The sequence below is a fragment of the Mastacembelus armatus genome, chromosome 22 (assembly GCF_900324485.2).
Source record: "Mastacembelus armatus chromosome 22, fMasArm1.2, whole genome shotgun sequence".
Taxonomy (NCBI): domain Eukaryota; kingdom Metazoa; phylum Chordata; class Actinopteri; order Synbranchiformes; family Mastacembelidae; genus Mastacembelus; species Mastacembelus armatus.
In genome coordinates, this window is record NC_046654.1 from 16,444,887 (window position 1) to 16,457,262 (window position 12,376).

Sequence of the window (12,376 nt, forward strand, 5' to 3'; positions counted from 1 at the left end):
TAGAAAATAAATTATGATTCTATTTTCTGGAGAGTAGTTTCTGATGCTGTTAGGAATGAAAGGATGAACTGATTCAGTGAGTCCTTTGTGCTGTAAATTTGGATGGTGGTAATTACTGAGACAATAAAAGTGGTTAAAAACAATGAATAATGAAAACTTTTGTGCTCTTTCGCTTGTCATTTCTTCTGCTCTTGTGCACTCAAAGCTCAGAAAAAAACTATTTTCATTCTTAATATTTAGATAGAGGTCTGTGTGTGTGTCTGTGTCTGTGCGTGTCTGTCTGTGTGTGGTATTCCCTCTGGCTGTGACCTCAGGGTCGGCAGTATGTGTTACAGTCTCATGTGTGTGTCTGTCGGTGAATAGGTGTGTCCTCCTTAGTGTGTTTGTCAACAGAGGATTACAGTGCTGACAGGTTTTGTCCTGGAGTGCCAACAAGCCGAGTAGAGTCTCTCACACACAAACACACACACACATCCACACCAGAGCCCCCCCCCCCCCACTACAGAGGTCCCCACTGGACTCTCTGGTATCAGTAACTCTCAGGAAGGACACGGCCTTGGCCCAGACATTAACTGTATATGGAGCCTGCCTTTTCATTACACATTGATTTGTACAACTGATCATTCTTACATGGGATATAATAGTATAGTCTACCCTATTCCATATTTAATTAGACTTCAGGGAGAAATGTTGCATGTTGTACTGTATTACATTTGACTATTATAACCTTTTTAACCTAGTAATTATATTATTGTAATTCAGCTCAGGTTATCTAATGATTTATTGTCTTTTGAAAGCCATTTATCTTCCAAATATTTTCCATATATATATTCCTTTTCATGAGTAAGCAAGAATCAGCTGGGTGACAATGCACTTTTAATTTAACCATATGAACATTTACATTTTACTTTTGTTGAAATGAAACTGTGCCTTTAAAATAGTGAAAACTGTCATGATATATGGTGAAAATTTAACTTTAGTATATTATGTCATGAAAATTCTGCATTACTTTATAATGTGGTGTAAATTATGATTTATTATAATATCACATGACAATTAAGCCTTTGTGTTATATATTATAAAAATCTATAACTTACAATAGTATGCTGTAAAAATGCTTTACTATGTTGCGGTGAAAATAATACCTCAGTATACTCTGTCATGAAAAATGGTATAATATTTGCTCTGAAGATTATACCTTACTACTTAGCATGGTGAAAGTGATACCTTAGAGTAGTATGTGTCTGTACATACAGTATTGTTTAAAAATGATGCCTCGGTATAAATTAGTTATAAAGTTATAAAAAGTTATAAAGTCAAAAGATGCCTTACCATATTACATGGGGAAAGATATACCTTAGCATAGTACAACTTAAAAAATGTACTCTAATACAGCATGTGGTGAAATGAGGCCTTAATATAGTATAACATAAAAATTATAATATTTATGCCTTGATGAAAATTATCCATTACTAGAGTAAATGGTGATAAATACACCTTAGCATGGTGTGAGATGAAAATATACCTTTGTGTTATATATGGTGATAGTTATGAATTAGTAATTGTGTCTTAGTGTAGTGAAAATGATGTGCAGGCATAAAAAATATGTCTTGTCTGCAGTATGGAGGGAAAATGCTTTGGTATAATTTGACATAATTGTTTTGCCTTAATATAGTTTGTGGTGAAAATTATTCCTTACTATATTATGTACTGAAAATAATGTAGTCCTTCTATCCATCCTCTATTCTGCTTATCCTGGAGTCCATCCCAGCTGACACTGTATGAGGAGTGGGGGTACACCCTGGACAGATCACCAGTCTATCACAGGGCTGACTCATAGACACAAACACCAACACCTACAGACTAGTGTTATATATGATGAAAGTTACACCTTTGTGTAATATGTCATATATGTGTAATAGCAAAATTAGTCATTACTATAATATTAAATGAGATTAAAAAATATGCCTTGATATGTGGTGAAAATAATATCTGTGTAATAAGTAGTGGAAGTAAACCTTAATTTACTATGTAATGAAAATTATGCCTGAATTTAGTGTGACGATAATTAAACCTTCATATAGTATGTGGTGAAAATCGCGCCTAATAAATGTATATACTGGGAGTAGGAGGTGATGGCTAACAGTTTGATCCTCATTGACTCCTCCACTGAGTCTGAGCAAAGTCCTCTCATCAGTGATTCACCACATCAGAACATCTCTGCTGGTCAGTGTGCTGAGTTGTACTGTAGGGGAGGTCTGACATACAGAGGGTGAACAGGAAAGAAGCGTGGGGTCCCTTTTGGGGTCTCTGTACTGCAGATACCACATACTGTGGCCTGATGGTGAGACAGTCTATAGTCCAGGAGAACATGCTGCCCGCTCTATTCTGTCATAGTTTGAAAGTATTGCAATTTCTGTTTGGTGACTTTCAAAGAAAAAGAAATAACTAGCACACTAAATATCTGTGATGGTGTATCCAACACACACTCTGAAAAACTGAAATATTTATGTGGATGAACACCGACGCCTGACGTAGGGGATTGTGTGTCTGTATATCTGTGTGTGTGAGTGTGTGTTTGTGCCTTTGTGCATGGTGGTTACACTAAATCAGTGCGTGACATGAATCTGAGACAAATGTGAGAAAGAAAGAAACTTCTGGAAACTGTTAATAAATTGAAGTAGCAGCTCGCCAATAGCAAGCACAGAGGAAGTAGATATGTTAATATGCTTCAGACAGTTGCATAACCAAAGCTACTAAATGTGTGTGTGTGTGTGTGTGTGTGTGTGTGTGTGTGTGATAAATGGATAAATCCTGAACCTCCTACACTTCTCTGTCCCTCTCTTTTCCATCTTTCTCATCAATGCCACATCAGTGTGAGTAGCAGTAGTGTAAATATATTGCTGTACTTCTTGTGGACAGTAATTAAGCCTTTAGTGCTGCTGGTAGAACTACAACTTCCCCTTCCTTTGGCTTTCACCAAAAGCAGAATATCAGCTTTTGGATCACAGGGGAAGCAGGCAGGTAATTTATGAGAAGACGTGTTATAGACTTTAGGATGCTCACTTGATCTGGTTTCATTTCCTCTCTTTATCCATCGCTCTCTTGCTCTCCCTTAAGTCCTGGGTTTCTATTATTGTCTTCCAACCAGTTCATCTCTCCCCCTTCTTGTCTCCTCTCTTCTCAAACTCCCACGATTTTCTGCTCCCTCTTTCACTTCTACCCATCCCATGCCTGGCTCTGTTGCCTGGCAACACCTCCTCATCTGCAGACGGACGTTATTGACGATCTGGAGGAGTCCTTGTGACACCCCTCGACACACACAAACTAACTGCACCATCAAAAAGACATGTTAGGGACACCGACATGCTCAGCTTGAGTACACACTTTTAAATGTCCCATATTTTTAAAACCCTCCCTTAACACTTCTGTGCATAATGATATAGATATATTATACTAGTTTGTCTTGGATCCTGCTAGTACTTTTAATAGCTGTATCAATAATTAGGGTAACCACGGTGATAGGTTTACATAAAATATTTGTTGTGTATGAATTTCTGACCCTAAATCTCATTCTCCTAAGTGCCATCCTTCAATGGCCATACTGTCTGATAACATTGTTGATACAAGACTGAAACTAGTTTCATTTTTCTGATTTTGTTGACAGCCAGACTAACCATCTTTTAGTGAAGATTTATTTAGGAGCTCTAATACAGGAGCTGACCAATCCCATTCCCAAATTGCATTCAGTGCCTGTCTAAGACATCACGTGCAATGAGCAGCACAGATGAGTAATGTTAAAGCAGAGTCCCCCACCGAGTCAGGCTTCACTCGAGAACAAACAACTTGGTTCATTTGTGCAAAATCAAGACACAAACAGAGATCCAGTACAAGATGTTAGTACATGGTATTTTATTGGAAAAACAAAATGTAAAGACTAGCATGTACAACTTGGAATGCAGATCAACTGAACTGAACAGTACAGTCGGACTGGGCCGGGCCTTGCTGCACCCACACGCGCGCACACACACACACAAACTCGCACACAAACACAAGATAGAAATGCAGCAAAGCGCCGACCCTTCCCCACACTAAACTGAAATTAACACCCCCCATAGAATCATGAAGACACATGCAATATTTGAGGCAATACGCTGTACCTGAGCATGCTTCAGTGAAGAATAACCAGTTTACTTCTGACTTATATGTAAATCTCCAACTCTGCAAAAACTGACACTCATGATATGGTTATTGCCCCAAAAATTGCACTTGCACATTATCACCTTTAAAGCCCACCCAAGCCCTCCAGTAGTCCAAGATGCACCCACTGCCCATGGGGCTCAAATCTATGCCCCATCCTAGTTTCACCCTCAAAAAAGGTAAACACACAAAGGATAAAGCGAGTATCCTGACATGCCAGAAGCACAGAATCTAAAATTAGTTCTTATTTATTCCATTTTAATAGTTTTCTTAAAAATATCCCTGTTGTCACAGACTTCTTCTGGGTAAGCAAACTGCAAAGCTTTCACCAATTCACTCACTCCCATCCATTTATAACCTAACCCCTTCTTCATTTTTGAGGGCCCCGGGCTGACCTGAGGCCCAACAACAGCCTTCTGTCATTAGGCTCTCAACAGTAACCCACCTAAAGCTGCATGCATGAAGAACAGAAAAACAGAAAACAGAAAGTCATAGAAGAAAGGCAATTGTCCAGCCCAAATAATCATCATGATGTCAGGCAGATGGAACCAGGAAGCAGAGGAGCAGTGGCCAAACTAGCCAGCTGCAGAGAGGCTGCTTGGCTAACAAGTTGAGATCTGATTGGGCAGCTCAGCACTAAGGGGGCAGGGAATACAAGCCAGTACATGCAAATTAATTTAGTTTGGTTCTTTTTGTCTTTTACCTTTTTTGAGCTTGTTTATATGGACAGATTTTCAGTTTTCCAACATTCAGTTTAAGTTGTCTATACAGAACAGTATGAATAAATGTAGATTTTTGCAATAAGAGGTAAGTGAAACAGCTGACTGATTCTTTGTTGTCAGCCCAGCTCATTTGGCAGTCATCATCTGAACAAATTCTGCAGGGAAACACAAACAGCAATTCAGGAAAACTGTTCAACTTGTGTGTTCAGTGTTCAATAAAGAAAATCATGATTCATCAAACTGAAAGGAACCAGCCATTAGATACACCCTCACTTACAAATAAAGCTTCTACCTATCATTAGTGTTTGTCTCCACTCCATCAACAGGAATTATTCACAACACCAATAATGGAGGGAATTAGGTGTGTTTTCATGACTCTGTGCTCTTTTACACATACAACTTGTTTGTGTTGTTTTTTTTTTTTGTCCCATACCTTCATAGTTGACCTGTCCATCTCCGTCAATGTCAGCTTCTCTGATCATCTCGTCTACTTCCTCATCTGTCAGCTTCTCTCCCAGGTTGGTCATCACATGACGCAGCTCTGCCGCACTGATGTAGCCGTTGCCATCCTGTCCAGGGACGGAGGCCATATAAGCGGTTAAACACATACAGTATTCATCAGTCGCACAAATGCTACAGCAAGTTTTATCAACACTAAACAGAGATTAAGGAATTTTGTGTGTCAGTGCAACATTACTGATACGAAAAGACTATTTTTAGAAAGAAACAAAATGTACAAAGACACAACCAGGCCTACCTTATCAAAGACCCTGAATGCCTCCCTGATCTCTTCCTCACTGTCAGTATCCTTCATCTTCCGTGCCATCATGGTCAGGAACTCAGGGAAGTCAATAGTCCCATTGCCTGCAGAGCAGAAGAGTAGAAGTAACTTAAAACAAACATGAACAAAACATGATAATATTGGTTTAATTAGACACATTTAACAAACAAATTCATCCAGAGTGAGGAGAACCAGCATACCATCAGCATCCACCTCGTTGATCATGTCCTGGAGTTCAGCCTCAGTTGGGTTTTGACCCAGTGACCTCATCACAGTGCCCAGCTCCTTAGTGGTGATGGTCCCATCCCCATCCTTGTCAAAGAGGGAGAAGGCCTCCTTGAACTCTGGATGGACACAAGGAGAAAACACGGTGGCATAAAGGATGAAAGAACATATTAGCAACAACACCCGAAACATTGTAAGTAGGTGTAAGCTATATTTTGTTTAAGATGTCTGATATCATGTCTGTCCTCTTACCTGCAATCTGCTCTTCTGTTAGCTGGTCAGCCTAAAAAATGAAATCAGAAGAGGAGAGGGGAAAGAAAGACAGAAAAATGAATACAACTTCAAAATGCTAAACTAGTTTTAACCAATCCCTGTCCTATTCAGAGAAAATTTTTCACTGACATCCAAGATATTAAAAAGTCCATCTAAGTTGCAACAACCTAACATCAACAGTCATCACACTTGTGCAACAATTACCAGTCAGATGGAACAAGTGAGCATACAATAAAGTGTGTGCAGAGTGTTGCAGTCTGGAACAGTTATGTTTCTATAAACTCTGCTTCAGCACAGAAAAATTTATTTCCAGGAGAAACCACAACCACATCCTCCCCAAATTACTGACAGCAGTTTTTGGCTATTAACACCAATATACACCAGTTAAAACCTCTGGGTAACTCATTTATTCTTGCTTATCCTGTGCTATATGTGTACAACCTTTATGTCTTCAAAGTGAATATCTGTGAGGTCTGCCACTAGCTTCGCTGCTTTTGGTTGTGGTTTTTTCACATCTCCACCTCCTCTTCCTCCTCCATCCAGCCTTAACCCACCACCACCTCTGCGCTGCCTCAGATCCACACCTCTTCCTGGACCTCCGCCAGTTACTCCAGTTTTGATGGTAAGGCCATCTAATGCCCCCCGCACCATCACCAATCCTTCAGCTAGGCACTCAGCCTGCTTGCTGTTCTGGACGCCCTGTTTTTTGACCTCAGCCAGCTCAGCCTTGGTTCTCTGCAGGCAGTTCCTCATGTCTTGCATTTCTCTGACCAGGCTGTCCATGCGGCTGGATGACATGTCCATCAGCATCTGTAGGAAGGCTCTGTAGTTCCTCTCCTGCTGCTGGATGAGCTCTTTGTAGAAATGCTGCTGTTCATCCAAGAGGTCATAGACCGTAGACAGGCTCACCAGCTCATCGTCTGCTGGGTACAGAGCAACTTTCTTAGGCAGCATGATGACGGAAGGATGGCAAGAAGGGCACGAAAGATGTCTTAAGATGGGAGGAACAGCTGGATGAAAACAATAATGGCCAGACATTTATCGGTTGTTCCTGAATGTTAAAATGAATGGAAGGAAACATAGAACAGACTTTGTCATCTCTGAAGAGTTACAAAACTCAATAGAAGAGACAAGTCTGAGCCTTAATTTCAGTGGGTAAAAGATGTTTTTAGTCCTCCTGGATGGATAAATAGGTCGATGGAAATGTGAACGAGCTTTTAAGATGACTGCGGGAATTGTCTTTCAATCCTTCAAGAGTAAAGAGATGAGAGAAGTTTTCACAGTCCTGGAGTGGCAAAGGTCAGTAGATAGGCACTGACCTGACGGGCGGTGTCTGCTGATTGCAGCTGGATAATGAGCTGATGGTGCAGCTGGTCCTTCTGTTGAGGTTTGCCAGTTTATCTCAATAAATCTGTCTGCCTAAATGTCCATCTTTCTTTCTGATCTTGTCTCTTGCAACCAGCTGGGTGAGGAACCCTGCTTCCTATGTCAGAGTGTGTGTGTATCTCTAGGTAGGACAGTCAAAGGCTTACCTTCCACCTCTTCAACAAATATAAAGAAGGGGTGGTGAAGAGTCCACACCTCCTTCAGTAATTCAATAGGTGAAGGGCCTTCAACAATTTGACAGATAGTGAGAGTGAGAGTGAGAGTGTGAGTGAGAGTGTGTGTGTGTGTGTGTGTGTGTGTGTGTGTGTGTGTGTGTGTGTGTGTGTGTGTGTGTGTGTAGTGGCCAGAAGGCCAGAGCAGAGGTGGTCACTGAAATCTGTTAGGAAAATTGATTTAAGGTATGTGAAAGTAATAGTGTCCAGACCAGGGGAGGCCACAAGGGTTCTGTCTGTGTGTGTATACATGTACTAATCTGAGCTCTGTCATCTCACTGCTACTGTTGCAGCACCTAGGGAGGATCAGTTGGCTGGTCATCTGACCTCCTATGGAGCATCATGGGTCACATTTGTATTTTTGGGTCACAAACAGGCCCCGTCCTGGCAGAGCCCCCATCTAAGACTTTCTGTGGGTGACACACTAATTTCCCCAACAGTGTGCTCTTCACTACTGAGATAGGGACTTCTGGGGCTCCACAGGACACTGCTGCCAACAACATTTAGGACCCAAAGGTTCATGACTACTGACAGTACAACAAAAAATATAAGGCTTAAACTCAGCTTGAGTATTATTAGCACTGATATTTTAATGTATTACAGAGAAACTGAGAAAAGGATTAAAAAAAAAAAAGCATAAATTACTGATAAAGCTAAGAATAACACACCATAGGACACCTCTGGAGAGACCTGAAGACAGCTTCCTGTCAAACTGCCCAAATCCAGGCAAGCAATTTCAAAGCTTGTGGAGACTTACCTAAGAAGACTCAAAGCTGCCACAGCTTCCACAAATTACTGTGTTAAGGTTTTTATTCTATTTATTATAAATAAATAAACTAAACATTATGAGCTACTAAATGTAGGAAAAAAATTTTTTTAAATTAAATCTACAAGACTAAGTTGTGACTGAAAGCACGTCTTTATTACACTGTGTGGACAAATTTCTATTTACTGCCATTGCTGGCGCTGTATTGCTTGGCTCTACCAACCACATTCCCATTAGATAGTTTGCCTTGCATGTATGATTTACTCAAAGGATCCCTCACCAACATTAACAAATTTTATATTAAGGAAACTCAAAAGTTTTAGCTAAATTACGGACTCTGCTATCTTCTACTTCCTACTTCTATGAAACTCAGTATTAATAAAGATATCAGTAATAAATGACCGCAAACAACTTTTTAAAGTAGTCTATTTTATTTTAAAAAGTGTTTTTTGAGGAATAAACTATGCTCTATGTTATCTATTTATAACCACTACACTATCAAAAAGGTGGCAATGCAGAGTGATTTGTGTCACACCCACTACGTCTGTGTATAGTGTGGCGAACAAAGCTGACTGCACGAACATGAATGTGTCAATTTTGTCTCACTTCCAGCAAATTTATGATGAACGTGTGATTCACACCTCAAGAACTCACAAGATAAGTCTTTCTGCTTCAAACTAATCCCACAAATCTAAAGGAACCATGACAAATGCAGCGATTTCTCAATCCACCAAAAGCTTTCTACTTCCTGTATCAAACTTTGCCAACTATGTAGCTATGGCAACCTCAAACCAATCATGTATCTGGGGAAACCAATCCAACAGGTAATAAGAGAAAGTTAAACTACAGAAACCTGTAAGGGCTTGACATCAATTTAAAATCTATAAGAGAAATTCAAATGATTTGTCAATAGTTCAGTACAATGTATGTTACAAGTAACTGGGAAACCTAGTCAGACTACTCAAAGACTGAGATGAAGTTAGTGAAAAGGCAAATAATACAAGCTCCCATAAAAAAAAGCTCATATCCACTGTATGTTCAATGCATATAGTATCAAACATAGATTAAATACAGCATCAAACATCAACACCTATTAAATCTTGGCAATTTTAGATTTAACCAAAATTAACTCTTGGTGTGACCCAGAAAATAATCAACTGTGAACTCAAGAGTGCAGGATTTGTTAAAAAGGTAAAAACCAAAGATGTTTGTGCAGTGAACAAGCAAAAAGCTTATGATGGGTTCAGGGGACTGCAAAAACCTAGTGCTCTAGATAGGTTTTCCTGTAACGTTAATGAACATGTGCCCTGTCTGTTCTGTGGTTAGGTGACTACATGCAGCTGTTACACCACATTATATGATCTAACTAGGAATGGCTGTTGGTACCACCGCAATTTATGCAGCAGTTACATTATATGTCGTACTTTCGTCTCAGAACAGCTATCAAAACATATGAAAGCATATTATTAACATATCTGATAGCCATGGTAGCAAAAACCGGCGATCAGAAACGTAGATATGCCTGTGCACCACCCATTAGGCTTTTCCGTGGTTGGATGTCAAGGTAATGTCTGGCATCCAAAATGTAGTGTACACCTGAAACAGCTGCGAATCCAACATCACCTGAAAAACTAAATAACGTTAAGGACTCGATACTGCAAACTTAACAGATGTTGGGTTACAGCTGCCCGGAAAACTGGTGACTAGGACTAGCTGTGATGCTAACACTGTCAGTGAACCGAGCCGGCATAACTAACTAATGCCATATGTGGCCACCTGTAACATGCCGTACTAGTTAGCAACTAGTTAACGCTACCGGTATGTGATGGTGAGGCGTGTTGCTTATCGAGCCGCCTCGGTTAGCTAGCGTTAACTCCGCGGCAGGTACGAACCCAGTACGCGCGCCCTCCGCAATGAAGGCTTCAGGATATTTCAACAAACGACTACCAGGGAGAGACTTTACAAGCCCCACCTGGTATTCGGTCATTTCCACACACAAGTTCAAGTAGACACGACGTAAAGAGTGGTTGATTAAATACTCACCATGTCTGTTAGAGTTAAAAACGTTGGTGTGCTAACGCTACCGGAGAGAGGAAATGGACGGCTGCCACAGAACAAGACTGGCTGGAGACAGGGAGGCAAGACGAACCACCGCCGTACGACTCACGGTATTCCTCCGCACTATGGAGAAATTCAAAAAGGCGTTCCTTCTGATTTTCTATACACGTGCACCTGCTGCTCTGCGCGTACACGTGCCTGGGCTTGGCATGTTTCATACAGGGAGGCTACTCTGATTTAAACGAGTTTCTGAGTTGAAGAAAAAACTTCAACTCTGTTTAGAAGGAGAAGCTGAGTTCAGCCAGGTTACAATAAGCACACTTATGTGAGACATGTTTTTCATGGTCTGTGAGCCATATGGAAAACATTTGCTGTTGAACACCATCAGATCCGGATCCACATGGATGCAGAACCCTTATTTAACACCCTATTTACAATATGCAAGTGCTCTGTCACAACATTAATTTGTATTTTATTTAAATAAGAAATTATTCGGAAAAAATTCCTCTTATTGAAATCTTAACTCAGTCAAGATTACTCCACTTATTTTTTTCCTTAGATTCAGGAATTTCTAATGCTTATCTAGCATTAAATGAGGTCTAAAGAGTGATACCATAGTGGAAAGGCTTAAACATGTTTAAATTATGCAAGTTGTCTTTTCAGCAGTCAAATTTGTGGCATCATGTTTCATCTGATATTGGACAATTTCACTCATGGGTCTTCAAGTATCATACAGGCAGTTGGTCATTTGTGCAGCAAATGGCACACTGGCACTACAGCAGACTGCAGGAAATGTTCACCTGACAACAGGTAGATGTTAATACTATAGGACAGATATCAATGAATGAGTTATCTCTATGCACCAAAGGTCTGAGTGTAACGAAATTTCAATTCTCTGTATGTGCTCTACATGTGGCAGAATTGACAATAAAGCAGACTTTGACATTTGACTTTGAGTTAGTCACATAATTACAACTGCCAAGAGCTCTAAAAAAAACTGAAAATTCATTTGTCACAATAATTTTGTCAGAATTTTTGTGGACAAGTAAACAACCCCTGCATTCTCCAAACAGAAGAATGGATTTTATTTCTAATCCACACATAAAGTAAAGGTAAAGGTGGTTTAAAATATGCTTTTACACCACCATACATTTTATGGATACATTTAATGCATTTCTGCCATTGCGGTCTGGGAAAGTCAGAATAGTAGCCTAGCATGCATTGTGTCTCAGGGTCAGAGTCCACACACTTATAATGCTGTTGTCACATAATTTTGATTGAGCTATAAGTCAGAATTAGACTTTGGACACTTTCTCATAACTATCGATTGAAATGTCTCAGCTAAAATGTAACATAATTTCCTGTGTGTACTGAATGCTGTTTCTGGTCAAATAGTCTCTATAGTACCTTCAAGTATCTGTCTAATGTAAGACTCTTATTGTATTATCTTCTGTTTGACCACATGTCTCATCTGGCACCAGTCATAAAGTCTGCTGACGTATCTTGGCCAATTGGCTCCCATTACATCTGGCATCAAAAATATACTTAGACAATGTCAGTGTAAGCTGAACCTGTTTGACTGCAACAGGCATCTAGTCTTACTTGTGTTTAGTGACATTATCAGACTGTAGTGTCATTACTAGAAATAAAAACTCTAAATGTATTGTACTTCAAGACAAAGACATTTTTCACATCACAGCATTGTAATATGTTATGCACTGTTTGTATTGTCGTAAATATAACCGAATAGTGC

General features: G+C 39.9%; 1 protein-coding gene across 1 annotated transcript; it reads right to left on the reverse strand.

Moving 5' to 3' along the window:
• Window positions 1-3,888: 3,888 nt before the first annotated feature.
• On the reverse strand, window positions 3,889-10,742 carry calm1a (calmodulin 1a). Its single transcript, XM_026328429.1, has 6 exons — window positions 10,609-10,742; window positions 6,181-6,211; window positions 5,904-6,047; window positions 5,680-5,786; window positions 5,356-5,491; window positions 3,889-5,077 (listed from the first exon to the last, which is right to left on the reverse strand). The coding sequence occupies exons 1-6, from the start codon at window positions 10,609-10,611 to the stop codon at window positions 5,049-5,051; spliced, it is 450 nt and encodes a 149-aa protein (XP_026184214.1). The 5' UTR covers window positions 10,612-10,742; the 3' UTR covers window positions 3,889-5,048.
• Window positions 10,743-12,376: the final 1,634 nt, after the last annotated feature.